Here is a 27,506-nt window from a genome sequence, read left to right as displayed (position 1 = left end):
TGACCTGAGAGTACTTGATATACAGTATATGTAATTTGCAGACATGACAATTTCAGCAAAATCGGGAAATCTTCAGAATGACCGTTGCTATTCAGCTACAAGCAGCTGCTTATACTCTTCATTGTAATATGTTTATTCTAGGAACAAGTGAAATGACACATTAAACTTGGACTGCTTCTGATCTGCTTCTCAGGTCAAAGATGATACCTCCTTCTTTCAGTGACTCTTCTTTCCTCTTCTACTCCATTAGAGGTAAGCCCCTCCCTTTCTACCGGCTCAGACACCCGCTGTAGAAAATGGACTGAACCCAGTCATTTTGTCAAATTACGTTGCACCTGTTTTCCATTTATTGCCGGCAACCACTAGATGGCACTGTGATGTCAGTATTTATACATATAAAAACCGTTCGGCAGTTCTAAGTTTCTAGCATTGTGGTTATTTTTAAATGCTGGTATTCACATTGAATAAACTTCTTCTCTCAGTGTGAATTTTGGGTATAAAGAGAAACAACTTTAAAAATTACATTTCTTATTTCTATTTGAATTATTATTATTATTATTATTATTATTATTATTATTGTTGTTGTTGTTATTAATTCTTTACTTGGATACAAAAATAGTTTTTAAAACTGGCAACAACAACAAAAGAGTATTGCTTACTTAAAAGATCTGTGTGACAGTATGAATGAATGTTTGTTTTATTGCTAAATCTTATATATATATATATATATATGTATTCATACTTGTTGTATATAAGTTCATACTTGGACCAGTATGAACATCAGCAAACAGCAGTTTTTGTTTTATTTTTTTAAAGCATTTTTGTTCCCCTAACTAAATAAATATCATTTTAATAGCTAGATATAATTCTGTAAAGGCCAAGTGGGGATCAAAACAGCATTGTATTGGTTGGCCTCATGTTCTGTCAGCATTCATTTATAACTGAGACAATTAAACATTCCTTATCTTAACCTTTAGATATTGCACAGTTGTACAAATAGAGAGTAAGAAATTCCACAAACATACTCATCAGACTGTGGCTAGATTGCACTTTAGGTTTAGAACTTAAGAAATTAATATAAAAAATTAGATGTTTTCAAGAAGTTTGGACATATAATAAACTGAAGTAAAAATATATATTTTTTATATACTTGACGACATGACAATGGTCAACTTTGTGACTTCTTTAGTCGCTTTTAGTGTTTTGCCTAGAATATACAGGTTTCTAGAGCATTCACTGTGCAATTTGAACATGCCTACAGCCTGTTTTCCTTTTTGTGCATGCATAAATACATTTGCACGTACAGTTTTGTACAATATGAGGGGAGGCAGAACTTTCCTTACTGTTGCACCACATCTCCTCAGCCCCACAGTCACTGAAATCACTGGTTGTTACAGGACAGATTGTTCATTAATTTTGAATCGATCCTTTTGGCTTTTATAAATTAGAAATGGTCCTTTCCACAAGTCCATGGCTGATAGCTTGGAGGGATTGTCAGTGTGAAGTAGCACACAGTGTACAGCGACGTTAAGGGCAGGGTAGATAAACATATGTTGCATTTGATCGAACCCACATGCACATTTTGGCATGAAGGATGTGGCAGCCTTCACGTCTGGCTGAATCACATAGGAGCTCCTACAGGACGCGTCTTGTAGGAAATGTGCATAAATAGATAAAGAGAATGGATGGGTCTGAAGAATAACAGTAATCAATGTCGAGCAAAAGGAGGAGACATCCTGTCTAAATCATGACACAATCTATCAACTAAATTGCACCTCCTTCCTTAAACATTTACAAAACACAGCAATTTTTAAACAGTTGTCTGTTTATTTTTAAGATGTCGGCCTTTTTTGGTTGGGAAATGTTCTGACTTAGTGGGAATGTTTCAGTGAAATTCATCATGTTATTCTGGAACAAAAGCAGAAGAGAAATCTGGGAGGTGAACCTTGTCAATATGTCCAAATGTGATTGTTGCTAAATAAAAAAAAATAATAGATTCTTACCTTTCAACTAAATCAGACTTGTCATTTTGAAAGTGATTTTTCTTCACAGATTAATGTGAGATTTATTTTTTGAAAATGCGTTTACTGTCAGATAACTAAGTGGAAAAAGTCTTAGAATCAATTTCACTTCTCATAACAGTCACCTAATTGAACATTGAACATGAAAATAAAAATTGTACACTGGCACTTTATTTTGGTGTATGTGAAAAGTGTCTCATGAAAAAATAGAATGCTGAAACCTCAAATCAGTTGCATCATTTATAAATTAGGAGCACTAAAAATAAAAAGTTCATGTGGACAAAGCTTTCTGTTTCTGTCCTTGAAGTGCCCCATGTATCCTCCTTAGTTCTCTAGAGAGGTAACATTCCCAGATGAGGGGACAGTTTATTTTGAGTAAGTACCACATTCTGTCCAGCTGCTTCAAATCCTCAACATTTAAGTTTGAGGCTCATGTCTCTTATGTTTAGGTCACAACAACAGGACCCCCTACATCCCTCTGTGTCCTATAAACGTTACAGTCAGAGTGTGCTAATCTCTAGTGAGCCTGTTCTCCATATTTTGCTAGTTTTTACTGTCTCAATGATTAAAGTTTGATTAAAGTATTTGAACTTGAATTATTCTTAATAAATTCTTCTGTTTTTGCGAGCAATTGATTATTACTGTATGTGTTTAGTTTTGTAGTTTGCTGTTCAAGTTCCAGTGTTGAACTTAAACTCATTATATTATTTAACATCTACGCTTTATCAAGCAATCATTCATAAAAATTAACAAACTATTTGGGTATTACCTCATAATCAGATGGTGCTCTGACGTGGTAATTTTATAAATGACTAATTTTGTTAATATTTTCCCTTGGTATTATTTACAGTTATTCATAGTCAAACCAAACCAATTGGACAATATTATGACGTTGCTCAAATGACATACAAATTGCATGTTTCAAATAAACTAATAATAAACTATGAAAAAATATTATTATTTCATTATTTATGGATAACGTTAGATTTTACACCAAAGTCAGTTAAAATAAACATGTTAAATGAAAGCCAAATTCCTCACTGGTAGCAAAATGTTTAACATTCAAGCTTCGACGTTATCAGTAGGGCTGTAAACAAATATTTTAGTAATCGAGTAATCTTGTCGATTATTCTTATGATTAATCGAGTAATCGGATAAAAAAAAATTATAAAATAAAATATTGGTAAATCTTTCATAACACCAGTGTTACTATCGGATATTAACATCAGTCCAGTTTTTCTTTTTTTAGCTTCCCTAACAGTTACTTTTCTGTAGTTTAGGAAACTAACCTGTAACAATAATAGCTCACTTCCTAAGTTAACCTGAAGAAAAGTTATACACAAATCTGAAATTCTATTCAATTTAATAATAAAGAGGCAGGCTCACAAATACGCTTATAAAAAATTTCTATGATCCAACTTTTAGTTTATGTATTCATCTTCAGTCAGTTTAATAGATGAATTCTCACTTTGCGTCATACCTGTCAAGCTTTGGGTTTGAGAATACGGGAAATGTCGCCTGGAGTGGGTGGCGGGCAGGCGTATGAACATAAGATGGGGGTGGAGGGGAGGAAATAGACCAAAGATGATGAAAACCCGGACATTATCATGGATCAATAAAATCCCCATTGGCCGAACTTGAATATTGGACGTTATGCCGCTAACACTTAGCTTTCATCAACAACTCAGAGACGGAAGTCAGAGCTCCGCGCAACGCAAATAATGTTCTGGCCGGAACACAGTGCGCTAAATAATAAAACATAAATTAACGAAGCTTTGAGGCAGGTAAATTTTCCTCGAGGAATTTTAATAATCGAGGTACTCGAATCATTCGAGGAATTCTTTCAGCCCTAGTTATCAATGAAAGATATTTATAACAAAACACAACATAAAAAAACAATACAACTGCAAAGCTTAATTGAGCTGCAATAGATACTATAGGAAAAGGTTTCCTCACATTATGTGCTCCATCACCTTTGGCTCTTTGTAGTTGAGATTGCGGTAATGTGAAGTAAGTGCTGATACAGTGTTTCTTTCCCCCCAAACATCTTCCAAATCAAGAGCTAAAAAAGGCATGTTACACAACATCATCCGCATTTGGGCCTAATTGTTTATTTTCTACGGCTGTCATTTATTGCTGTCGCCCAAATTTATTATAACAACAACCAAATCTTTATGAGCTTTGTACAGAGAAGCTCTGTGGCCTTTTGAGATCCCCTGTTATTTGTTTTAGGGTTTATTTCAATTCATTGTTGGCAAGAAGCAAGGTTCCCACCAAATTCCAGAAATAAATCATTCTCCCTCTCCTTAGGCTTTTCTCACACTCAGAGCATTCGGCTTCACCTCTATCCAGCCTTGCTCCAATGCTTCAGTTGAATAATATCTATTTGTATATTTATTTTTCTTCCTCTGTGCCTCCTTTAATCATGGAGTACAAAGCAGTGATTTCCAGTGTTTTGAGTAACAGGTCCTCGAGGGTTGGGATAAGATAAATGAACGATTTTCTATGAACAAAATGTTTATGGCCTGGCTGAGGCTCATGTCCAAAACAAAGTTTGATAAAGTAACTGCTACTACGACCTGCTGGCTTACCAATAGGTGACATGCATCGTGCTGTTAAATGTCTCCTTTTGAGAGAAAAATAATATAGAAATAAGCTTAACACTTAAAGTAGATGCAGAAAGTGTCTAGAAAACTATTTTCTAGAAAGAAAAGTTCTTATCTCTTTGTTACTCAGTTTCAGAGGCACCTAATATGCTGTTATGACATTAGTAGACTAATGCAAACCTTTCTGTGGTCAAACGTTGGTCTGGGCGGGAGAAATGCGAAGTGAATTACAAGTATCAAATTCCCACCATCCAAGCGGTTCACATCCTCTCTGCTGACATTAGCAACCCTAAGGGCTCAGTTTCGGAGTAGGTCACAGTGCGCTTTAAATCACTCCCAGACGCCTCTTTCACACAGACACAGATGAGAAACAGAAAAGACGCTTTGATTTCTTTGACAAACCAACATGACATCTTCATAAAATAAAATAAAAAAGAGGTGAAACAGTTGGAAGATAAAAGCGATTTATTGGCTTAAGCAGCAGCACTGACATGAATGTAAAACAATGAAAACACATTACTGATCACAGGTTATCACAAATCGCTTTGATGAATAGTGGTAAATGTAATACTTCAACTAAAAGACATTGCTTGTTCTTCTGTACACAAGTGTGCAAAACACCCAAGGTGTGCAAGTAATGGCGCACATTCATGCAAGTATACATTCAAACTCACAGGTTTAGATTTATTCACATATCAATGAAAGAAAATACAAGTATATGTACAGTGTTTAAGGAAGCTATTTTGACTGGAGTAGTATCACTACAGAAAACATTAATGTTTTTGTGTTAAGTAGGTGAGTATTTGTTCCAAGTCTCATGTTGAAATTGTAGCTAAAGTGGCAAAAATGTAAAGTTTACCATTATTTTGTCTTACAAAGGAAGTACGAGTGAACCCCTGCCTATTTGCATTTTTTTACTTGCAGATTTTTCAATGGAACGTAACTCCAAAGTATTTATGTAGCATTCAGCTATTGGATTTTTGTATTTTTTGTAGAAAAAAATGTTCAGAAAAAAATGCAACTGGGGAAGCTGAAATACTTATTTAATACATTATTTCTTGGTTTTTAAGCATCCAATCCAGGAACCACTTTCATCTTCCTTGGCAGTGATTGGCTGTACCCTCAGAGCGGAAAAAAAATTCTAATTAAGATATATTTGTTTGTACTATAAAATTTTTTAGGAGGGTTTCCAGTGTTTTAGCCATTTACAGACGGTTTTGATCCCTCACTCCTTGCCAGATTTACTGGTTTTCCACTGTACTTATATTGAATCAAACAAATTCAAAATATAATTACATTGTGCACAACATTGATAATTAGTCAAATCTTTCACTTTTACATGCGATTCTGGTTGATAAATGTTAGCTATTTGTTTCCTTTTACACAACCAACCCATATTTTAGTTAAGCTTACTTCTTCTCATATAAATTACCATACATTTCTTTATTTTAACTGGTGCTTGTATGGATTTTAAGCAAAATTTATCTTATGACTGTAGCATAATGGCATTGTAATGAAGCTAATGTTGCCTGAGTAAAATACGTATTACAACTATGATATAACACTTTATAAAAGTGAGGATATTAAAGAGATTGATGTTCATTTGGTTATACAAGCCTAGATGACACCTTTACTGTTGCATTTCTATGGTAAAATTCACAGTGTTGTGATTAAAAAGCTAGTTTGTCTTTTTTTCAGTATAGATTTCTTAATGATTTGAACAGAAAATGGTTTGTTTTCTTGGAAAACCAAAGTATGTTGTGATGTGTTGCTGCTTATTATCAAGAAAGAGAAACGTTTAAAGTTCGCACTTGTATTTTACCCAGAGATTCTTGTTGCGGGAACAGTGGTATACATTTATGAACGAATCGAGGGGAGGTTCTAGGTCACCTACCAAAACGTCTCTCAGTACAAATGCCTTTTACACCAACATTCAAGAGAGGGAACAACTCAACTAGACTAGATAGCTTAAGGAGACTCAGCAGCCAGACAATTCAGGCAGCTGCGTTGTTTGTTAGCATAAAGTTTCTCTCAATAAAAGAAGCATTGTTTTATTTTTTGTTTGCTTTCAGTACAAACATGAACTAATAAACCATAGATTGCATTATTAAATGAAATCAATAACCGCTTGCTCCAAAGATTTCCCATACCCAAGGAAAATTAGCTGCACACTGACAAGTTTTTTTTTTCTCAATGTCTGAGCTAAATGAATGAGTGCTCGATTGTACTTACTATCTGATCTGTTATTAGTATTTTCCTTCCAGATCTGGTTTTCAACCATCACATGTCCAGCATTAGTTTATAAGGGACACATACTGTAGATGGACTTATGGAGTGTGAGTGGCGTTATTGGTGGTTTCCTTGAAACAATCAAGAGTTAAGCACATGGTAACACTGCTTCCATTGGTATTTTTTACACAACCACATCATAGCTGGTTAAAGTAAAAAAGTCAGAAGAAACTTGCTAGTTTTGACACAAGTGGCCATTTGCTAGTGGGGTGAACTGCTCTTGCCATAGCACACTTTTAATCCCTGTGCAGGGTGCCTGTCTATTAGTTCTCCAGGCTTCTGTCTCTCACAAAATATGTCTCCTAACTTCTGACTTTGTACTGGACAATTGCTATAAAAAGCATTATTTTATCACTATATGAGCTCACATTCAATCTAGAAATGTTGCCAGGATGCATTATTTTGTCTTTAGCAACTTTCACCTGCACTGTTTCTTTTTTCACATATTTCACAGATTTATACATGGAAATTAATATTACTGGCATGAGCTACAATCCCAAAACTAAAATAAAAAGCTGTAAAAGTGACTGCATATACATAGCCTTTAAGAAGAGTTTTGAAATAACAGGGTTGTAAGTGATAATCTTGCAGATTTATGCCAGTTACTTGGGAAGATTCTTAGTACTGCAAAATCTTGTAACCCTTTACTTTTACTATACACAGGTCTGTGTTCACATTACACTTAAATTATTTTTCTGCCACAGTTTTATTTTTGTAAAAATCTTGAGGGATAAAAAAGAACAGTATCCAGCTAAATGCAGTGAGTATAGGTCAAATAAATTGCAAACCTTCAGTCTTGACGATTATTGTCGTTTGAGTCAGTAACATGCCTGTTTGGTTATTAATCCCAGTCAGTAGCAAACTTCTGGGAACAGCATGTACATGTGTCTCAACATCATTCTCTCCGACCGCCAGCAGACAGCCTTTTCGTTCTTGTTGCATCCTTCCCAGTGGTGCTGCCCTTTACAGGAACAGCACGCCTGGGTCCTGACAGAGATTAATTTATAGAGTTCAGCTGTATCCCTTTAAAGAGTCCTCCTCCTCTTCCTCATCATCCTTCTCTTCTTCTGAGGCTACTGTGTCACTGCCTGTGGGTGTGGAAACAGAGAGGGGGTTTCTCAGGAAGCTTGGCCCTTCTGTGAGATTCAGGAAAGTCACTCCATTGGTTATTCGTTGTCTTCCAGTTCCAAATATTCTTTCTTCCAGATGGATTTGTTCCTTCAGAGTCCAAATTATGCTTTCATATACGTTTGTATTTTCATATTTACATTTTACTTGCACTTTGAACTCATTAAAACCTCCAGAGAGCAATCAGTTGCTGTCTTTCCTGATACTTTTGTCAGTGTGGAGGTTGTTGGGTTCTGGACTTTTACACTGGACACTGGTACCATTCACGAGTCCAATGCTGTTCAGTTGGTTGTCAGAGTAACACCAGCAACACAAGCACGACTTGGAAAACATAAAAAAGAGAAAAATGTACATTTTAGCATGGCTGTATTTATCCTTGGGTTTTTCCATATGTGGACTTATCTCTTGTTTGTTCCCACAAAGCCCCTTTAACCTCCAAAGTCAGGCAAAGGTTTATCTTGGGTAACATTCCCTTGACAGACATTTACAGACTGTGACCTCAGCCTGTGAAGTGACTACATATATCATCAGGCTGCTTTGGCTTTTTGCTCATGGCATGTCATCACTACGAGGCCTCTGAGTCATGGACAAGAGGGTTGAATTCACTGTTTGTGCTACAGACCAGTCTAGCTCAAAACAAACATGATGTGGGGGGTTATATGTTACACATAATCACGTATGTGTAAATATGTGTAATAAGAGAGAACCTCACCTTGAAACAGTTTTTGAACTTCTTGCTGACAAAGTATAGAATGATGGGATTTATGCAAGAGTTGATTGTTGCCAGGTTGATGCCGAGGTGATCCAAAACCAGCAGGAAGCTGAAAAGATAAACATATCTGAAGATCATAAAGTATTATCTCTTAGAGAACTCCTGTTTTGTGAAAGTTGTGACGTCAAAACATAGCTGCCCCACACATTTTTCAGTTTTTGTTTTTGTTGCACTGAAAATGTTTTAGATCCGTCCATCCATTATCAGTATCCACTTATCCTTGCACAGTCAAGCGGTCACTGGGAGAAAAGCAGGATACATCCTGGACAGGTGATGTTTTGGATAACTTTTAATTTTTTGTTTTACACGGTGTAGTTTTTAAATGAATAACTAATTTTGTTAAAGGAAAAAAATATGCAATTCAACTGCCTGAAAAGGTAGATGCAAAACGATGTTACAGCCATATCAAGACACCCAAAACGGGTCTAAGCACAGTTATTCCAGTAAGAAATTACCTGAGTAGTTCACAGCGCATGTTGTCTGTCGGGCGGTACATCACCTTCTTTAGAATCCTGCTGAGGTGCAATGGGAACCAACAGAGGGCGAAAATCAGCACAAGGCAGAAGACAGCTTTGGCCACCTCCCTCCTCTGCAAAGAGAAACAAAAGATAAGGTTCCACCTGGTAAAGAGGAAGTGTAGAGTCGTAGTTTATTTGAAGACAAAATCAGAGTATTGCCCAACCTGTTTCAGGTGCTCACTAAGCGCGATGCGGAGGGTGCCATTCCGGTGGTTTAGCATCTCACAGGTCATGAGAGTGTAGAAGATGGCAGTGCAGATAAGTGGTACACAAAAGTAAAAGCCAAACAGCCACCAGTCTTTTGCCTCTTTGTAGAACTAGAGAGAGGCAAACACAGTGATGGAGTCTGTTACATTTGAACTGCATTTATTTCAAGGTTTACAGTAGTTTGGTCACCTTAGAATTGAGTGTCTGTGGGGCTGAAAGCATCACCACAGCTAATGTTTTACACAAATCCTTACTCAAAGAGTAGTCATGTGAACTTTAAGGGCATATTCACACTAGAAAAGTTCTTTGGTCAGGACCAAAGGCGGACTTAATTTTTTTCATTTGATGTGGATTGCATTTAAATTGAGATTTTTAGCATCCGAACCAAAATTTGTAAGCAAAGCCACACGGGTGACAAACATTGCTCCTGTTAGACAGACAAGATGAAGAGCGGGACAGATCACAGACCCGGAAAAAACTAACTTCAGAAGTCCTGCGTGCTGCCCATTTCTGTGGCACATATTTGTTCTGTGTCAAGAACAGCTAATACAATACAGGTTTGTGGTGTGATATTAATTTTGGAAAAGCATCTGCAAATTCAGCTTCAAGCTGAATAGGGCAAGATGGCAACAGCGGCTCGTGAAGACCATACTGACATATAATTCCTGTAGTTGGTCTGGATTAAGGCCAATCTGTGTTCACACCCAAAGCAGATTGCACTAGAATTCATTTGGGAGTGGTACAGTAGTTTGGTCCGCACCAGGATTTGCTTGATTGTACTCACATGTGCACCAAAGGTCTGAACCAATGGGGAAACAAACTCTGATTCATTTACAGGGGGCTAAATGTGTCAGGTGTGAATACATCCTAACTCAACTATGTTCATGATGCAGCTACGATTTATACTGTACCTGAAACTATATTTAAATGCTTCTGAAAGTCAAAATTGACCATTATTCACAGTGACATGGTGATATAGTATATATCTCACTTTTGCATTCGATACCCACAAAACGCCGTCTGGTTGCTGCTGTTTTGATGTGAAGTGAAGTTTATGGGATTTTTGCTCAGAAGTAGCAAATAAAGCTGGTTCCAATTATGCAGTGTATAATACAAGCCTGTGGATCTAAAAAAGGTATGATAAATGTGCTATCTTCAAAACTGAGTAGACCCTGTCTGGCCTTCTTATATGATAGTCGTTTTACTTTATAGCCCCACTCATAAATCAATCATTATGGGGGGAATTTTGCCATCCTAAATCAAAGTACCCCCCACTGCCCAACCACCACCCCATATATCATGCAGGGTGTAGAGAATTCAAAGGTAAAACGAGCAATTACCCTATAATAGATTCACAGACGTTGGCACTATATTGATATCTGGGAGAGATTACAGCAGTTTTGAGTGTGTGGGAAAGCACATGTGGCTACTTGAGGGCCAAGGCCCCCATAATTGCACTTGGCCTGCAATCAATTATGTGTGTCAGGCATGTGGAAAGGCCACAACCACAAAGAGAGAGAACAAGGAAGAAAAATTACTGTGTCCAAATCTGAAAGTGAGACTTTACTCAAAATGTTGGCTGAAATTGATAATTTTCCAACACTGAAATATCTTTTATACACATTTTCTTTCTTGTTCTTTATTTAATTGCAGTGGATAGCAATTTCAGTTGTTTATTGAACAACCACATAATATTGGAGTTGACTGCTTGCTTCAGTGTTGCATTGATGCACTGAAATAAAGCTTCCAAACACAACCGGGATGCATGTCAGCTGTCAGCTGTCCATTAAAAAAAACACTCCTATTTCAAAGAAATATTACATCTTTAAAATGATGGAGTCATTACTCGACATGTTAGCTTTCACTTCAAGTAGTTTCAGTGCAGGATTGGACGTTCTGTCTCTTCAGTCCAGTGTCCAGTGATGTTTCAGTTCTATTTTACAAATTTTTAAATATCTACCATTGTACACTAGAGCTCCACTGTCTTGGCTTTTTAGTTTCATAAATGGTCAAATAGCAAAGAAAAAAATTGTTGAAATATTGTGCTATTTTATTATTTTCTTTTTAGAAATTCCAATGTTCAAAGAAAGTGAGAGTTTTTCTGTATTTATACTTACAGGAAGGTTGAAATGAGGTTTACTGGAGTCTGCACTTCAAGCAGTTGGAGAATGTATTCACTATTTGCATGTTAACTAAATTAGCTTCAACCTAAAGTGGTCTATAAAAAACGTTTAAATGGTCTGTTTTAGTTTCTACCTCAGAGTAGAAACCGTGCCAGTGTAAGTGGACCCATCTATAACATAAGGTTGTGTAACATAGGAAGCGGTAGAATCCAAATCTGGTGAATGTGTCCTATTAAGGGAGAAAACTTTGCCCACACATACCTCTGAGTGTAGCAAACATTTTAAAATTAAATATAAATTTAAATTGATTTTAATATTTTTGTACTACCAATCATTTGAGATCTCTTAAAATCTGTTTTTGTTTGTTTGCTTGTGGACATACAGTATCTCTGAGTGCTGATCACACCAAATCTAGGTTTTAAAATTTTATTTTGTAGTGCAACAAGAGACACCGACTGTAAGTGGATATCCTGTAGGCAAAGACCCTAAACTCTCTGAACTTGGTGTTTCCTATTGCTTCTCTTCTGTCAGAAAGCTAAATGTTGAGGTGAAACTGCAGTATGAGGAAAATTCCCCCCCCTTTTTTTTTATTGCTGCAACAACCGAGAATCACAGAGCCTCGGCACAATTTTGAGGTGGGTGGCCTTCTCCCAATCATCAAATTCTACGCCACTGTCAAGTGCAGTGTACTTTGCTTTCAAAGTACACTGCACTGCAAGCAGCTTAAGACTAATAGGAGTGTTAAAGACAAGTGTGTAGCATTTATTCCATTTCTATTTTTTTACGTCATGTACAAGAAGCCACATAGTTGTGTAATCTTTTATAAATAGTTCTCAATGTTTTCTGATAATCTTTCAGTTTTTCCTTAAACACTGTCCATTTTCACTAAAGACAAAAATTAAAAGTGCAACAGAAAGTTATAATTACGAGATTTAAAATCATAAAATTTAGATTTTTCAAAACATATTCACAGGAACAAAAGTAATAATTGCAAGAGTAAAAATCATAACTTTGACTTTCGAAGTCAAAATTATGAGATAGAAAGTTGCACTGTTTTTCTATGGAGGCTTGCTCCAGTATGTCATTATCATGACTTAGAATTTCATAATTATAAATTTGAAAGTCTAAATTGTGATGCTGGATCTCAAAACAGACTTTATAGCTCATAACTGTAACTTTAAATGTCAAAATCTTGACTTTATATTACATAAATAATGTTGAAAGTCAATATTATGTCTTTTAAAGTCAAGATTATGATTTTCTACCTCAAAATTATGGCTTTGATTCTCTTATAATCTTGAAAGTCAAAATTATATCACTGTATGTCAAAATTCCGACTTTATGTCATAATTATATCTAAACTATAACGTTAAAACCCAAAATGATGACTATCTGTTGGGCTTTTATTTTTTTCTTTAATGTAAAAATGGACCTTCATATTAATGGCCAGAAAAATCAAAATTTATATTAAAAAAAATCAACTTTTTAAAACATCATCCCTCAGATCACTTACAGTGTTTCTCAATTCCAATCCTCAGGCCCCCCTGCTCTGCATGTTTTAGATGTGCCTCTATACCAGAACAGCTGATTCAAATAATTGCATGAAGCCTTCTGCAGCCGCCAAGTACTGCAGAAGCCTCTTAATCACCCAAAGATTCAATCCAGGTGTGTGGCAGAAGGGAAACACCTAAAACATGCAGGGCAGGGAGGCCTGAGGACCGGAATTGAGAAACACTGCGTGTAAGCCAAGTTACCAGCCAACTAAAATACTTTTTTCTGTAAACCTCAAATTGAATTGAAAACAGAAAAAAAGGAATATAATGGCTTACATTCATGAAATCGCTTTGTGGATTAAGCATGCAAGTGCGCAAGGTGGTGTTGCTGAAGTTGAAGGTGACCATGTCGAAACAAACGGCCTCAGGCACGGCCAGGATGAGCGACAGCACCCAAATGGTCACGATCTCGATGACGGTGAGGAGAGGGATGCCCACTCCCTGCACTCGGCTCCAGGATGCTACGGCTCTGTACCTGTGTGACAGGCAGATGCAAAGACGAAAGTCAGAGTTGCACATGGGTAACCAAAAGGTTATTCATGATAAACTGCTTCTGTTAATTTAGCCGAAAGTTATTATTCAGGAACAAGATTGAGCGAAACATAATGGATGGATGAATATAAATCTGATATTTCAAATCTGAATATCGGAAATGTAAGGTTAAGATTTAATTTATTTGTGAGAATGTGGGTTTCCTATAAGGTTTCAATGACCTGGGGTGACCACTTCACATATCCATTATATTATTATGTTCCATCTACAATGTGTGATTAAACTTTAACTTTTAAATTCACATAAGTTTGATTTTTATGTCCACTTTAGCTGCAATTAATCTCATATTAGTTTTGTTTTCAGTCACTGACTCATGAACACCACTGAAAAAGGCCATTTGTTTATTAAATGCAAAAGCTAACAAAAGTGACTTCCTGCCTGCCAGCATGCGAAACACAACAAAATGCTCAGTCAGCAGACAATCAGAATTTTAGGAATTTATGAGGCGAGATGATCAATTGTTTATTTTTAATATCTAATATTTATATTTTTGTGAAGCCTCCAAACAGGCTGGCCCATGTTGGCAGCGAGGTCTCTGTGTGTTGGCTTGTGTTTGCCACGCACTAAATAAATTGTTTGCTTGTTTGTTTCATTAATGGAAACCATTTGTCAAAATGTTTTAGTAAAACCGTGCATCAAGATTTTATGGCAAAAATAATATATTTTTCATGATACATTTGAATTTCCCTGTTGAACAACATGGCGGCATTTATATTTCACTAAGTGGAAATGTATCCACCTTTTCCTCTTCTTGTAGCAGTGAAATGATGCAAAGGTCACTAAAATAGATTGTAATATGTACTCAAATAGACTTGCTATGCAGTTCCAGGATCAAATTGAGATGATGTGCTTGTGAATGCAACTGAACAGTTCCTGGACCTTCCTCATAATGGAAGTTATTAAAACTGTCTGGCTGGTTGAACCTCTGAGCCTTTTGGAGAATGTTGAATCTCTTACAGCATCTGTGAAGCTGGACAGTGCATTAAGTGACATGCCAATGAACAACAGCACTTAAGACCATAACTTATTCATTACAAAAATATTTTAAGGCACTGTCAAACTCATTAGCATGCTGGCTATCAATACAGCCAGTAAAGTTGTTTTCACAAAGTGCGCATATTGCATAGTAGTGCTCCATGTAAAGATGTGTAAAGCCATATTGTGCAGAAGCATAGCTTCACAACTAAAAAAGGAGAAAAATGCAATCTTTAATTGGAATGTATCTAGATAGTGTGGAAAAAATTCAAGAAAAATTAACTGACCTTATATAAGATAATCAGAATATTCTTTTCATTATGAATCCAATAATTTTTCACTCCCGATATATAAATATAACAGACACATTTATGTTGGATACTAATTAAAATGGGAAAGAGAGGAGAACATGTTCTTTTCCTGCAAAAACCAAATGTCCAAATTTCTCACCGAAGATGTTTAAAACAACATTTTATATGACTAACAACAAATATTAGTTGATAATACAGTTTTAGAGTAAAATGCTTTATATTTGTTTAAAGGTAATTGCAAAGTGCAAACAAATACAGTAGATGGCATTTGTAACTCTCCAGTTTTCCAAAATATACGTCATCTACATTTTTCTGGTGCCCTAAGATGTGAACTGAAACAAAGATTGGCAGCTTGGCCTCACCAGCCAGTCGTGCTAATTTTGAGAAAACCTCCATCCCCACATAAAAAAGCTGCAATATTTTTCAAGAAGTTACAACTTTTTTTTATTTACTTATTTGTTCTTTCTTTGTTCTGAATTTTGGTTTTGTTGTGCCTCCCCCAGAATATCTATTGTCCCCATCTGTGCATCTCTTTACTAACTGGAACAAAGTGTCCATAGCGGCAATTTAATTTCTAAAGCATTGTACACTTTATCATGGGTGCCAAAAGTTTCGGATAATCTTATAAACAACTGATGCAAGAGGGGTTAAGAGGAGCAAAAGGATACTTTGTAATTCAGCAGACCAAACTCATAAGTAGTACTGAGTCAATGGCTTTCCCGAAAGTGATCATCTAGTCTTCCTGTCATTGTTAAGGAATGTTTTCCATGTGGTCTCTTAAATAAATAAGCCAAAAGCAAAAATAAATCTTGAGCAATGCATTTCCTCTCTATGTGAAAAAAGGATTAATTACAAGGGGTTGCCAAATAAATCAAATTACTTATAATTTGTTTTCTAAAATCTGGCTTCTATAGCATAAATTCTGAGCAGTAATTAGTATCTTTGTTTGAGAACAACAAAAAAATGTTGCATCTTTACAAATGAGGAGACAAGACCATGAGAGTTAAACATCAGTATAAAGGCATTTGGATTAAATATTTTTTTCTTAAACTTAATTTCTTTGTCACTTTCCCAGCATATCAAACAGATTTTATAACATTAAGGTTAATATTTTTCATATGTTTGTGCTACTGAGGAGTCTGACAGCACTGACCTGTCCACACTGAGGGCACACAAGTTTAGCACTGTGATGCCAACGGAGGCCTTCTGTAGGAAAGGCACCAGTTTGCACAGACACAGGCCAAACCAGTGGTCATCAAAGGGAAAACGGGATGCCAGGAGCTGTGGGAAAGAGTCATTATTTAAACAATGCTACACAATCAGCTGGTTATTTTTCAGCAGATATTGACTGATTAAAAAAAAAAAAATCTGTATCAAATATCTGTTCGTTATAGACCTGAAAGAATTAGATGTACAAAACGGGCTTAATTTCTCCAGATTTGGACCCAAATGAAAAGCATTTTTGAAAAATAAACATTGTAAAAGGGGTGTACAATTTACCACATGGTACTAAATAAGAGCAGAGAAATTCATTTTGCCATAGCTCCATTTGTCACTCCTAAACATGAAGGCTATGAGTGTCTCCAAGCTGTCAGTTAACGATTAGCTGAATTAAGAATAAGCCTAACTTTACTGCCATCTTGGGGTGTTTTCAAACTGGATGGTCTCGTAGACTTGGTTTGATTGTGGGCCAAAGTTCCAACATTCATTACATTTTCAGCAGTTGATGGTTCGCGTTCACACTGCACCTTCTCAAACCATTCAAACTCTTTGTAAAACCAGTTCCCCCCTCTCATGTGATGGAGTTGCAGCAAAAATCATTGAAGGAAATGACACAAATCCCTCTGAAGAAGACTTCAACTTCCTCCTTCACAAAATGTAAACAAAAATGGAGTTACGTCAGATTTGGAGGATTTCTCTTTTGTCGCTGGTAATAGACCACAAGCCTGTTCTCCCGCTAGTGCTAGACTCGTGTCTTTTATGGGTTGCATTTACCCAGAATTCCCCTGGTCTACAGTCCGCTTCCTGCTCTTGGAGCGATATCTGGTCCGCTTGCATTCACATATCCACTTAGGTGGTCCAGAGTTCACTTTTTTGACCCACATTAGTTACATTTTCCATTCACACTTCCCCAAACAAATCTGACTACCTAGGCAAATGAACTAGAGTTGCATTAAAGGGCAATAAACTGGGCTGTTGTGAATGCACCCTTTGTCTGCATAGCATAATATGAACCAAGTGTTGGGTCACTGCACCATATTTTTGATGTGTAGTCATAAAATCTATAGCAGTGGAGCCAATCTGTAAGCTGATGCCAAGGAATTTCTTGAAATGCCAAAAAATTCTGGGGATTATGTTAGAAACAACCCCACAAAACAGTCGGAAAGATACGGTTCTTTTCTGTTCTAGTCAATTTTTGTGTGTTTTAATGTTTGATGAAGTCAGGACAAGTTACATATTAACAAAAAGAATTTAATAGAGAAGGGAACGTCTTTTTAAATAAATATAATTAAATGGACATTCTTATATAAATGACAATGGTTCAGCAGGAAAATAGGGAAAAGCTTAGTCAAACTGTTCTTTCTGCAGGTTCAGGCCCATATTGTAGTCTCAAACTTTTTCTTTTGGCTTTCAGACTAGAGTTTCTGGCAGAGGAGTTTATCCATCTTGAACTTTTCCACATTTTGCCATGCTTCAACCATAAATATCAATGCATTTTGTATAGTTGTATGCACAATGCAGTGCATCATTGTGAAGGGGAACTTAATGGTTTTCAAAATTGTAAAGGTTTATTTGTAATCATTTAATTGTATGCATTGTAACTAGATCCTTGTGCTCTGACCTCTCCTAAAAAGATTCAGGGCAATCAACTGCCTTCAGAAATCTAATATTAACTAAAATTACATCCAAATGCATTGCTGTTTGTGGCTGTAACCGGTTAAATTAGTAGAGTTACTAGAAGTTACAAGGAGTGGTGTAAAAGAAGCAAGAATGGAACTACAGAGCTCATTGGGAAAAGATGGTGTGTGGAAGTCAAACTGGCCAAACTAACATCTAAAGTTCAACTGTAGGCATCTGAATTCTGTGCCATATATCATTGAAGTTTATATTCAATGACATCAATGACATCTTCATAGCAACTTTACCTTTGTTCTTTTCAGGTACTTTCCTCCCTTCAACATAAAAACAAAGGAAGAGTGTTTTCGGAAACTGTGTCCTTATCCCTAGGAAGAAGAGGCAGGGGGGTTGCAACCTTGTGGACGTGGCTCACTCATTGTGTGCAGACTGCTCCCCCCATAAGATTTTTTGTTTCCTTTTCGCACATGTGTTGCTCAGACAACAAAGTCGCTGTGCCCCTCAGAGTCCCAAGTTAATTTTAACCAGGTGGCTTTCCTGACTTCTCTCTGTGCAAAACGACATTCTTTTAATGTGGCTGCACAGAGATCGGTGTGACTGATCCCTCAATCCTGTCATCGCTCTTTATTACTACACAAAGCTTGACAGTGTTTACTGGCATAAATCGAGTTAGGCTGAAAAGGGTCTGCAACTGTTTAGCACATAAGTCTCGCAATGTTTCATATTTTCAAGTGGTTGTAAAAGTAAACAACAGGGCCGTGAGTCACTTGAAACCACAAAGAAACTTTTCTAAATAAAAAAACTGATTTAATCTGTTACTCTCATGCAAATTCTTAGCAACTAATAAATCAGCGCCTTTAAATGACTGAAGTTTGTTATGTGGTAAATACTTTACACAAACACGAGAATGAAAAAGCTACAGCCTGAACAAACTGAATTCTCCACATAGTTTATGTGGAGATTTCCACAAATGATTGTTGCATCTTTTAGGCTAGATGCAACAATCTAGCCTAAAAGACTAGATTTCTGTCTTTTGCTTTGTTTCAGATCACCAAAAAGTACAAAAATACAAGATGTAAAAAAGAGCATGGTCATAAAAGTAATTGGTCTCTAAACCTAATAACTGGTTTCCACGTTTTGGAGAATTCAGCTGGAGATGGGGGTTTTCAAGCATTAACATTTTATTTAAGTTAACGCTACACCTCCCAACAATCTTCACGTTAGTCTCATCAGTCCATAAACTATTTCCCCATGTCTTAGGGATTATTAAGATGTTTTAAAGGAAAAGGTGAGACAGATCTTTGTGCTGTTGTTGGTTAGCAGAGGTGTTAGCCACGAAGCATCCATTGGAGGCCTTTTTCTGTCTCTTTCTTCTTGTTACAGCACAAACAATGATCACTGATAGTGAAGCCTGCAGTGTTTTAGATTTTCTTGGTTTCTTTAGTGACCTCTTGAATGAGTGACTTAAGCACTTTTGAAGTTGTCCTTCAGCTACTCCTGGGAAAGTTCGCCGCTGTTTCACATGGATATTGGCTCTCACTGTGGTTCGCTACAGATCCAAAGCCTAAATTATTTTTCAAGCCTTTAAAACCAGATGAGTATAGGTGACTTTATTAAATATACTTAAAGCTCTTTAGACTGAGGCATGATGTGTTGCTATTTGAGATCTTTTAGCCTACTTCATGCAGTAAGATAGGTTTTGTTTTGTGCCTTTTTGATTCTACAGGCTATGTTGTAGAGTTGTTAGTGAAACTGAACCAAATATTTTGGCTCATACCAGTTAATTCCTAAGTCAAACATGGGTCCAGCTTAGGTTACCTATCTTTTGAAAAATGCTTTTTGTATTTACTCCGGTTATTTCTGTCTGATTTGTTTGATTATCTGCAATATTTTGAGATTATTGATTACACTTTCTTGAACAGGTTAGGTTTGGTCTATGGGCTATGGCATTTTTTTGCATAAAATCATTCTTTGATTATGAGATTTTAGTCTGCCCAATTTAGTGTCTTTCGGGCTCCTTTCAGATTGAGCTGTTATTTTTCTCTCTTGTCACTTTAAATCCAAATAAGCTGCTGCTTTCTAACTCAACTTTACACCTGCAAGTATAAATGGGTGTAAACAGATGCACAATTAAGCAATCATACATCTTTGAAAAGCACTAGTAAAGCCTTCTGCACAATCAACAAGAATTCTCCAAGTGGTTTCTTAATGGTATTTTTCCAGCAACCATTGCACAGCATTAAAACCAGCTGATAAGGTGCTGGAGCTCTTCTTGGGTAACGGCACAGTGTCACTCAAAAATTGGGAGATATATGAAACTAATCATTTTCCAGACACCACAAAAATTTAACTTATTGTTTTTAGAAGCAGTAGGAACCCAAATGGAAGTGGACTATGAATTTTGCAAAATAATCATTACATAAGAACCAAAATCCCCCCAAAAATCTGTAAGGGGTGGAAATGCTTTTTACAGTACTGCAAGTGAAGAATTAACAGAAGTCTTTGTGTGATAGTTGAGTAAAAGACAAGAGGCATGCTTGTCTCATGGCTCCAGCCTGACTCTTGTGTTTATTTAAAACAGTCATATCCGTTCTCCTCTCATCACTTATCTGACTTCATGAAACAGATAACGACCCTCCGACTGATTACGCTTTCCCGTCTCCCTTAAACCGCCTCCCCCACCTTTTCCCGTCTGTAATATTCCTCTTTTATCTGAGCAAGTCTCCCTCATTGTTGTTGCTTTTCATCATATCAACAGTGTGCAACCTGTCACTCAGCAGTCTGGCTATGAAGATAAAGTAAAGAACAGACATAAACACACATAACAGCAAGGGGAGTGAGAGTGCTACCTTGTACGCATTGATTGGTATATCAATGAAAATGTAGATAAGGTCGCCCAGGGCAAGGCTGGCGATGAGGGCGTTGGGCCCATTCCTCATGCACTTGTTCTGGTATATAATCCTCAGGAGGGTGGCGTTTCCGACCAGGCCGACCACAAAGACGATAACTGAAATGACGGTGTTGATGTACTTAAAATAGTTGCTAATTGAGGGATATGCAAGGCACTTTGGAGGTGAAACTGGTCTCTTCAAGACTGTATTATTATCAGAGCTGGATCCCAAAGCTTGCACCCGAGCTCCTGGGACAAATGAAGGCAGATCTGGACTGGCGGTGCTGTGGAGACCTGGAGACTGGAGGGTGGAGTGGATGACTGGCAGAGAGTCCTCGGCTCCCGCTTCCTTTATCTGGCACATTCCTCTGGCTGCCAAGCAGGCCATTAGCATGAGCATATGCCGGGCTGCGGTCCCCATTATCGAATACATCGAGCTCTTTGATTTCACTGACTGGAAGACTGCCTCAATATGTCACTGCTGGAATGAAAAGAAACGAGAAGAACAGGTTACATTTTCAATTAAAACTAAAGAATAAAAGCTAAGTAAATAGAAATTTGAGATGCAGACCCTTTTTAAAACTTTTTCACAATGTGTCAATACAAACTTTATTGTATTTAATAGTGAGTTTAAGTCAAAGACTAACACAAAGTTCTACATTGTGGAGTGGTTGAGTGATATAGCCTAAAAATAAAATTTCCGTGTTATTTTTTTCAAACTTTGATTTGTGAATTTAATTGATTTTGTTTTCCTGTAATTAAAAAATACAAATGACAGACAATATCTTACAAATCTGACTTTTATTTCAATCATTCCTTCTGTGAGTTGACCTAAATTTTGAGTTGAAATTTACAGAAACTGTAAATCTGTTTGTCAAAAAAAGATCGTAATTCTTGGATGGACTAACAACATTCTAAACAATGGAATTTCAAGGAGTGCATCTATGAAACAAAATCCAGATTTTTCCCAGAAATGAAGTATTCGGAAACAGTAAATTTGATTAATTGATTAAATCAATTTATCTCCTTGTCCTACATTGTGGTAAAATGGAAGGACATACACCTTTATAGACCAACTAGTTTTCTTCCAGAATCATCCTGTATTTAGCACCTCCCACCTACAACCAGCTTCCACATCCTTAGTGACAAAAGCATCCCCACAGCATGATACTGTCACCACTATGTTTTTCTATGAGAGTAGTATTATCAGTTTTATTTCAGTGACTGTTTTCTACCATACATAGAGTTGGACTGTTTTTTTTTTTTAAAGTTTAGTCTCTCTTCTGCAGAAGGCCAAAGCTTCTCCAGTAAACCAAGTCTTTCTTGGCGGCTTCTCGGATTAACGCTAATCTTACCCAACCTCTCAGCTTAAGTGAATAGAACCACCTTAGCTTTGCAGGTTTGCAATCTCTCTCCATTTTGAATTGGGGAATGGAATGTATTTCCTGAGCAGTTAAAAGTTTGTGATATCATTCACAATCAATTATAACCTAACCCTGGAAAAACCCAGGGCTGTTGTGTTCCTTTGTCTTTCACACAGTTTGATCACTAATGTTCTTGAACAAACCTCCCAGGCCTTCATCGGACAGATGTTTGTATACTGAGGATAGATTGCACACAGGCAGACTCTGAAGGCAATTGGTTGCTCTGGATTTGATTTAGTTGCAGAACAGTAAATGGGGCAACTCTTAAGATTTTTTTTGTTAAACTTTTGGAAAGTCATGGCATTTTCCTACCACTTTGCAATTATGCACTGCTTCCTGTTGGTATATCAGTAAAAATCATTAAAAAATATATGGAACTTTGACGTAAAAAGACAAAAGTTAAAAAGGTTTAAGAGCTGTAAATACTCATTTAGAATACATTTTGAAGCATTATTGTCGCAATCAGGAACTTTCATGAAGATAGCATATTTAAGTCTTCAAACGGGCTCACATATGGGAGATGCCACCTATAGTTATACTCAGACATTCAATATAAGACATCAACCGAGTGTAAGGAGCACATATTTTGCTCTCACTCATTCCTGTATGAAAATTCAGTTCAGACTGTAATGTTGTCCTGTTTGGATCGATGTCCATTTCTCGGGTTTGCACTTCTTGATTCCCACCGCTCCACATTCTGCCTCTGTTTTTGATTTTATAAGCTTTAAACATATGGTTTAAAGCTGTTTAAATAAATAAATGTAACCTGAGCAACAAAAGCATTGAAGTTCAAATACAAAGCAGGCTAAATTACAAAGAAAAAAACAACACATTCAACTTCCTCTTGGATTACGCTCCTTTTCACCAAAGAAAAAAAAAGAGTCAACAAATTTCCTGAAAAATACTGAACAGTTCATTACACTATGCTGTTAGTAAAGACTTGTTAAAGTTTCAAACTCTTAGATCCACACCGAAGCCCATTTCATCATGTCAGGGTGCAGGCAAGTCTTATAGCCCAAAGTTCTTCCTGTTCAAAGTCCCTGCTGTCACCAAGTACACAAAGAACTATTTAGCAGCCAGCCCTTCAAGTAGCATCACAGTTTAGCATCAGCATGACACTGCTGGGATCTGTGACAGTACACAAACTGATCCATGCATAAATAATAAATACGTTTGGTTTTCACCTACCGCTTCTAAAACGCCTGCCTGGCCCCCTTGGAAACCGTCAGGCAAACTTTCAGCTGAAGCCCCCAGACATCTGTATCACATCACATGAGTAATTAACGCACTATCAAAGCTGCGCCGTATCCCACTTGGTTTGAGCAATGCACCCGTCTGCTCTGAGGTGCCTTCACATTATGGCTCAGAGTTTCCTGTGGAGAGTTTGCAGTATGTCTAAGTGTGTGTGCATGGGTGTGCAGGCTTGTGGGTGTGTGTGTGTGTGTGTGAGAGAGAGCACCAGCAAGACACTTTGACTGGGTGGGATAGTAGTCTCCACCTCCCTTCGGTAACAGACTGGGCCCCCTTTGGAAACATCACCCTCCTTTCCCTTTTCTCTCAGAGGCACCGCCTGCTGACAGCCATATCCAACAGCAGCAACACACACACACACGCATGCACACGCAGATATAGGGGGGCATTTGGGAGCCCAGTGCTCCACTACTATGCCCCCTTCCTTAAATCCCTCATGCCTCCTCAAAAAGCCCCCCTCCTCAGTCACATCTATGAGTTGCATATATTACACGCAACTGTTTCCTCACACAAAGAGCTGCAAAGGTCAGACTTTCAGAAAAGGAGACCTTTAGTTAATGTTTGTTTCATTTGAGAGAGGGGAAGTAAAAAATGCAACAAAAAACCAAACGCTCACAATCGATCAGTCTTCACTTTTACGCGCTCCATGTGCGGCCAAATTACAACACCAGGTTACGCTGCTTCGTCGAGTTTCTAACAAACAAAAACAAACCAAAGTAAACAGAAGAACATGTCAAACAAAGCCAAACAAATCCCAAGCAGAGAGGGCGCTCCCTGAGATGACGAGATCCGTGAGTGACGGATGGGAAGAAAAAAAAGTTAAATGTCAAGTACTCTTACGTCAGCGAGCGTTATGGATTTCAAAATGGACCATCTATGTTGATGGGAGCTGAGAGCAGGAAGCAGGCTTTCAGATTCACTACAATGTGTCTTGCTTTTCGAAAAGGCTGATGCAGCAAAGTGCTGGATGAGTGGAGCCATTGATTTAAAATTAAAACACTTGTCAGGATTTACTATTCATTTGTACATTCTTCAAATCCTCTTCAGAATTAAGTTATTAATTTTTAAATCCAACATATTTGTCTAAATGTACACTCTCTTATTTCTGGAAGCCGTAAAATACATTCATCTTTTATTCTAATTATTTCACACTGAAATCTAGGAAACAAGTGAAACGCAAGTGTGACACTAGGGGCAATGGACAGGATGGTCAAGAAAGTAGCATCATGAAAAAAAACACAATCATTTATTTTAAGGCTTTTCTTTACCGAGCCTGTTTCTAATTATAATAGAACACAGCAATCCATCAAAGCCTTTACTGAGAGCCTTTCCAAACAAGGTGTGATAAAAATGTTATATTTATTATTGACCAAACACACATATGATGAAAGAGAAATGTAAAAGAAAGGAAGAAGCACAACCAAACATATGCTGACACACTGCGAATGGCTGAGGTTCTTCAAAGTCAAACGGTGTTAAGAAAACATAAGCTGCAATTTCTTTTCTTATTAGTTAATTTCTTTCTTTATTTAAAAAAATTAATTATGACTATTTTTCACACTCCAAAATGCTTAGTGTCACTGTGGACTACGCTATAGTCAAGTCATGTTGATTTGTATTGCACATTTCAGCAACAAGACAGTTTAAAGTGCTTTAAACCAAAAACAACTATAAACAATAACTATATAATAATAATTATATATTAATATAAAAAAAAATTTATTTTACAACTCTAAAATCCTGCTTCACCTTAACATGAAAAAATTAGGCACATTTTTGGAAAAAGTCCTTCAAGTTTATATAGTAACAATTGTGTGAATGACTGATGATGCATATTAGAATTTAACCCTTATACACATAAATGCCCTCAAGTGGTTAAGTTCAACTCCCCTACTATAGCGGCCATTCCAAGCATCCAGCACACCGAAGTGAGTTAATCTCCACAGCAGCAGCACTAATCTGTGGTATATTTACGTTGTGATGCTCATGCCAAAGAATTTGTTGTTGTCGATAAAACCTGTGGCAGACTGATTTAGCTTTAGATCCTATTGCAAAAGCTACTTCATAAGATGCATAAAAAGTCTATTAAGTTGCCTAATTCACTAAATTCTGTTTGATAATTATTTTTTTATGAATCATTTTATAGTTTCTGTCATAATAAATAGAAAATTGTTGCACATTGGTTAATATGAGAGTAGTTTACCTTCAAGGTAATTAGGCTCAGGTAATTAGGTAATGCCTATATTTACCACTATTTGAAATTAAAGGAATCATGTTTTCTTTAATTGTAGTCATGAATATCTCAAAGCCTTTGAATTAGTTATGGTCAGCAGTTGTAAATATTTTATTTATTGGAATGTAATTTGCTGACAACTTAACCCTAGTTTTTTTCTGTTGTTTTCTTTCCTTTTTATTTTTTCCCAAACGTCCTCTGAATGCTGGCAGCTTCCGTGACATTTTAACTTTTGAGGGGGTTTGGGGGGTTGGAAAAGTCTTTGTTAGTTAATCCATTAATATATAAATGATGAAACCTTTACCTGCTCCCAGTTGCTTTGGCTTTCATGTTGTTGTTGTGTTGTTGTTTGGATCGTAATCAGGTATTAATGCCATTCTGTCTGAACTCAAAGATGGCAGGCTGCCTGGTAATTCATATGCTTGTTCTCTGATGGCATCTGTCGAAGTGTGCTCTCTGCATATTGGTACATACCCTATGGGAAATTTCAATCCAGCCCCAGACTGAGTAGGATGTAAGCAATTTTATAACTGGGACACTTGCGCAAAAACAGAAAGAACAGAGCGGGGAGCGACTCAGTAAGGAGAAGAAGAGATGGAGAGGGAGGCTCAGAGAAAGAGTTTGAGGCCAATCCTACTGTGACAAGAAGCAGTGACAGAGTGAAGAGGGCTCAGTTTACTGCCTGGATTCATTAATTTGGGACATATGGTTCACACAAACAAAAAGTTACAGCACAGACAAAAACAGAAACTGGGAGTCTTCATGAACCATTTTCCCTCATGTTCTGATTACTGCAAGCACTTCATATTAAAATGAAATATTAAAGATAAAATTAACAGATTAATTAGAAAAGAAGTGAATTCTTGACAACGATGAGATGATGCAGTTGTGATAAAATGAGCCTTTGGATATGATTGTCCTCTTATCTGAAACTTTTTACAAAAGACCTGAAACATTGGAAAAAGTAAATTGGCCATAAACTAAAGGAAGTAAAAAATGCTCAACATGACTGCCAAAACTGCCTAAATGGCTAGTTTGGGATGAACACAAGTCATAAATGGTTGTTTATTTTTAAATTCTCTATAGTGAGCATGCATGTCTGCAATTAGCATTTCAGCTTTCGTACACTTTTGTAAAATTTTATCTCTCTTCAAGCATTTTCATGGTAAGTTTTCAAACTTTTCCAGCACCAAACTATGGAGATAAAAACAATACAAATAAACTAATGTCACCATTATATTATATCACTTATTGCTGTTATTAACAATGTGTTGTGATAGTATTCTAAATAGCAGGGACAAAGTAAACTAAAATATAAAAAAATGTATGCTTTGAAAATTGTCTTTTACACACCTGACTGATCTGAGAACAAAATACAAATTTAAGAAAAAAATCCCCCAACTTCAATAACTTTAATGTATAAAATATAAGACAACCCTTATTTCACCCACGCAGATCAAGGATTCATTGAGTCATTAAAATTTATAAATATTAATTATATTGAACAGACCTGCTTGTGTTTTTCTTAAGCATAACATGATCACTTGATTTCAGTCTTATCCTCTAATTGTTTATTACGACTTTATTACAAAATTGTGTCCATAGAATATCGAGCACTTTCAATTACTTGATACAGAACTCTAGAATTTTGTTGAAATCCAAGCATTTGAAGCACCCATCCGAACTCTGTCTGTCTGAATGTGTTATTTTTGTAGAGAGGTTTTAAACTTTATGTATTTTTTAGTGTCCTCCCACCAGTAAAAGGGCTGCAGTGCAAATTATACAGCACTGAAATGT

General features: G+C 36.7%; 1 protein-coding gene across 1 annotated transcript; it reads right to left on the bottom strand.

The window, feature by feature from the left end:
* Positions 1-5,074: 5,074 nt before the first annotated feature.
* Positions 5,075-23,680, bottom strand: ednraa (endothelin receptor type Aa). Its single transcript, XM_028018132.1, has 8 exons — positions 23,414-23,680; positions 20,761-21,282; positions 16,209-16,336; positions 13,494-13,692; positions 9,499-9,651; positions 9,272-9,405; positions 8,757-8,865; positions 5,075-8,365 (listed from the first exon to the last, which is right to left on the bottom strand). Exons 2-8 carry the CDS (start codon positions 21,232-21,234, stop codon positions 8,228-8,230), a joined length of 1,335 nt encoding a protein of 444 aa, XP_027873933.1. The 5' UTR covers positions 21,235-21,282; positions 23,414-23,680; the 3' UTR covers positions 5,075-8,227.
* Between the last annotated feature and the right edge of the window lie 3,826 nt (positions 23,681-27,506).

The sequence above is a fragment of the Xiphophorus couchianus genome, chromosome 5 (assembly GCF_001444195.1).
Source record: "Xiphophorus couchianus chromosome 5, X_couchianus-1.0, whole genome shotgun sequence".
Lineage (NCBI taxonomy): Eukaryota > Metazoa > Chordata > Actinopteri > Cyprinodontiformes > Poeciliidae > Xiphophorus > Xiphophorus couchianus.
Note: the sequence above shows the minus strand (reverse complement) of the source record. Positions and strands in the feature narration are given on the sequence as shown.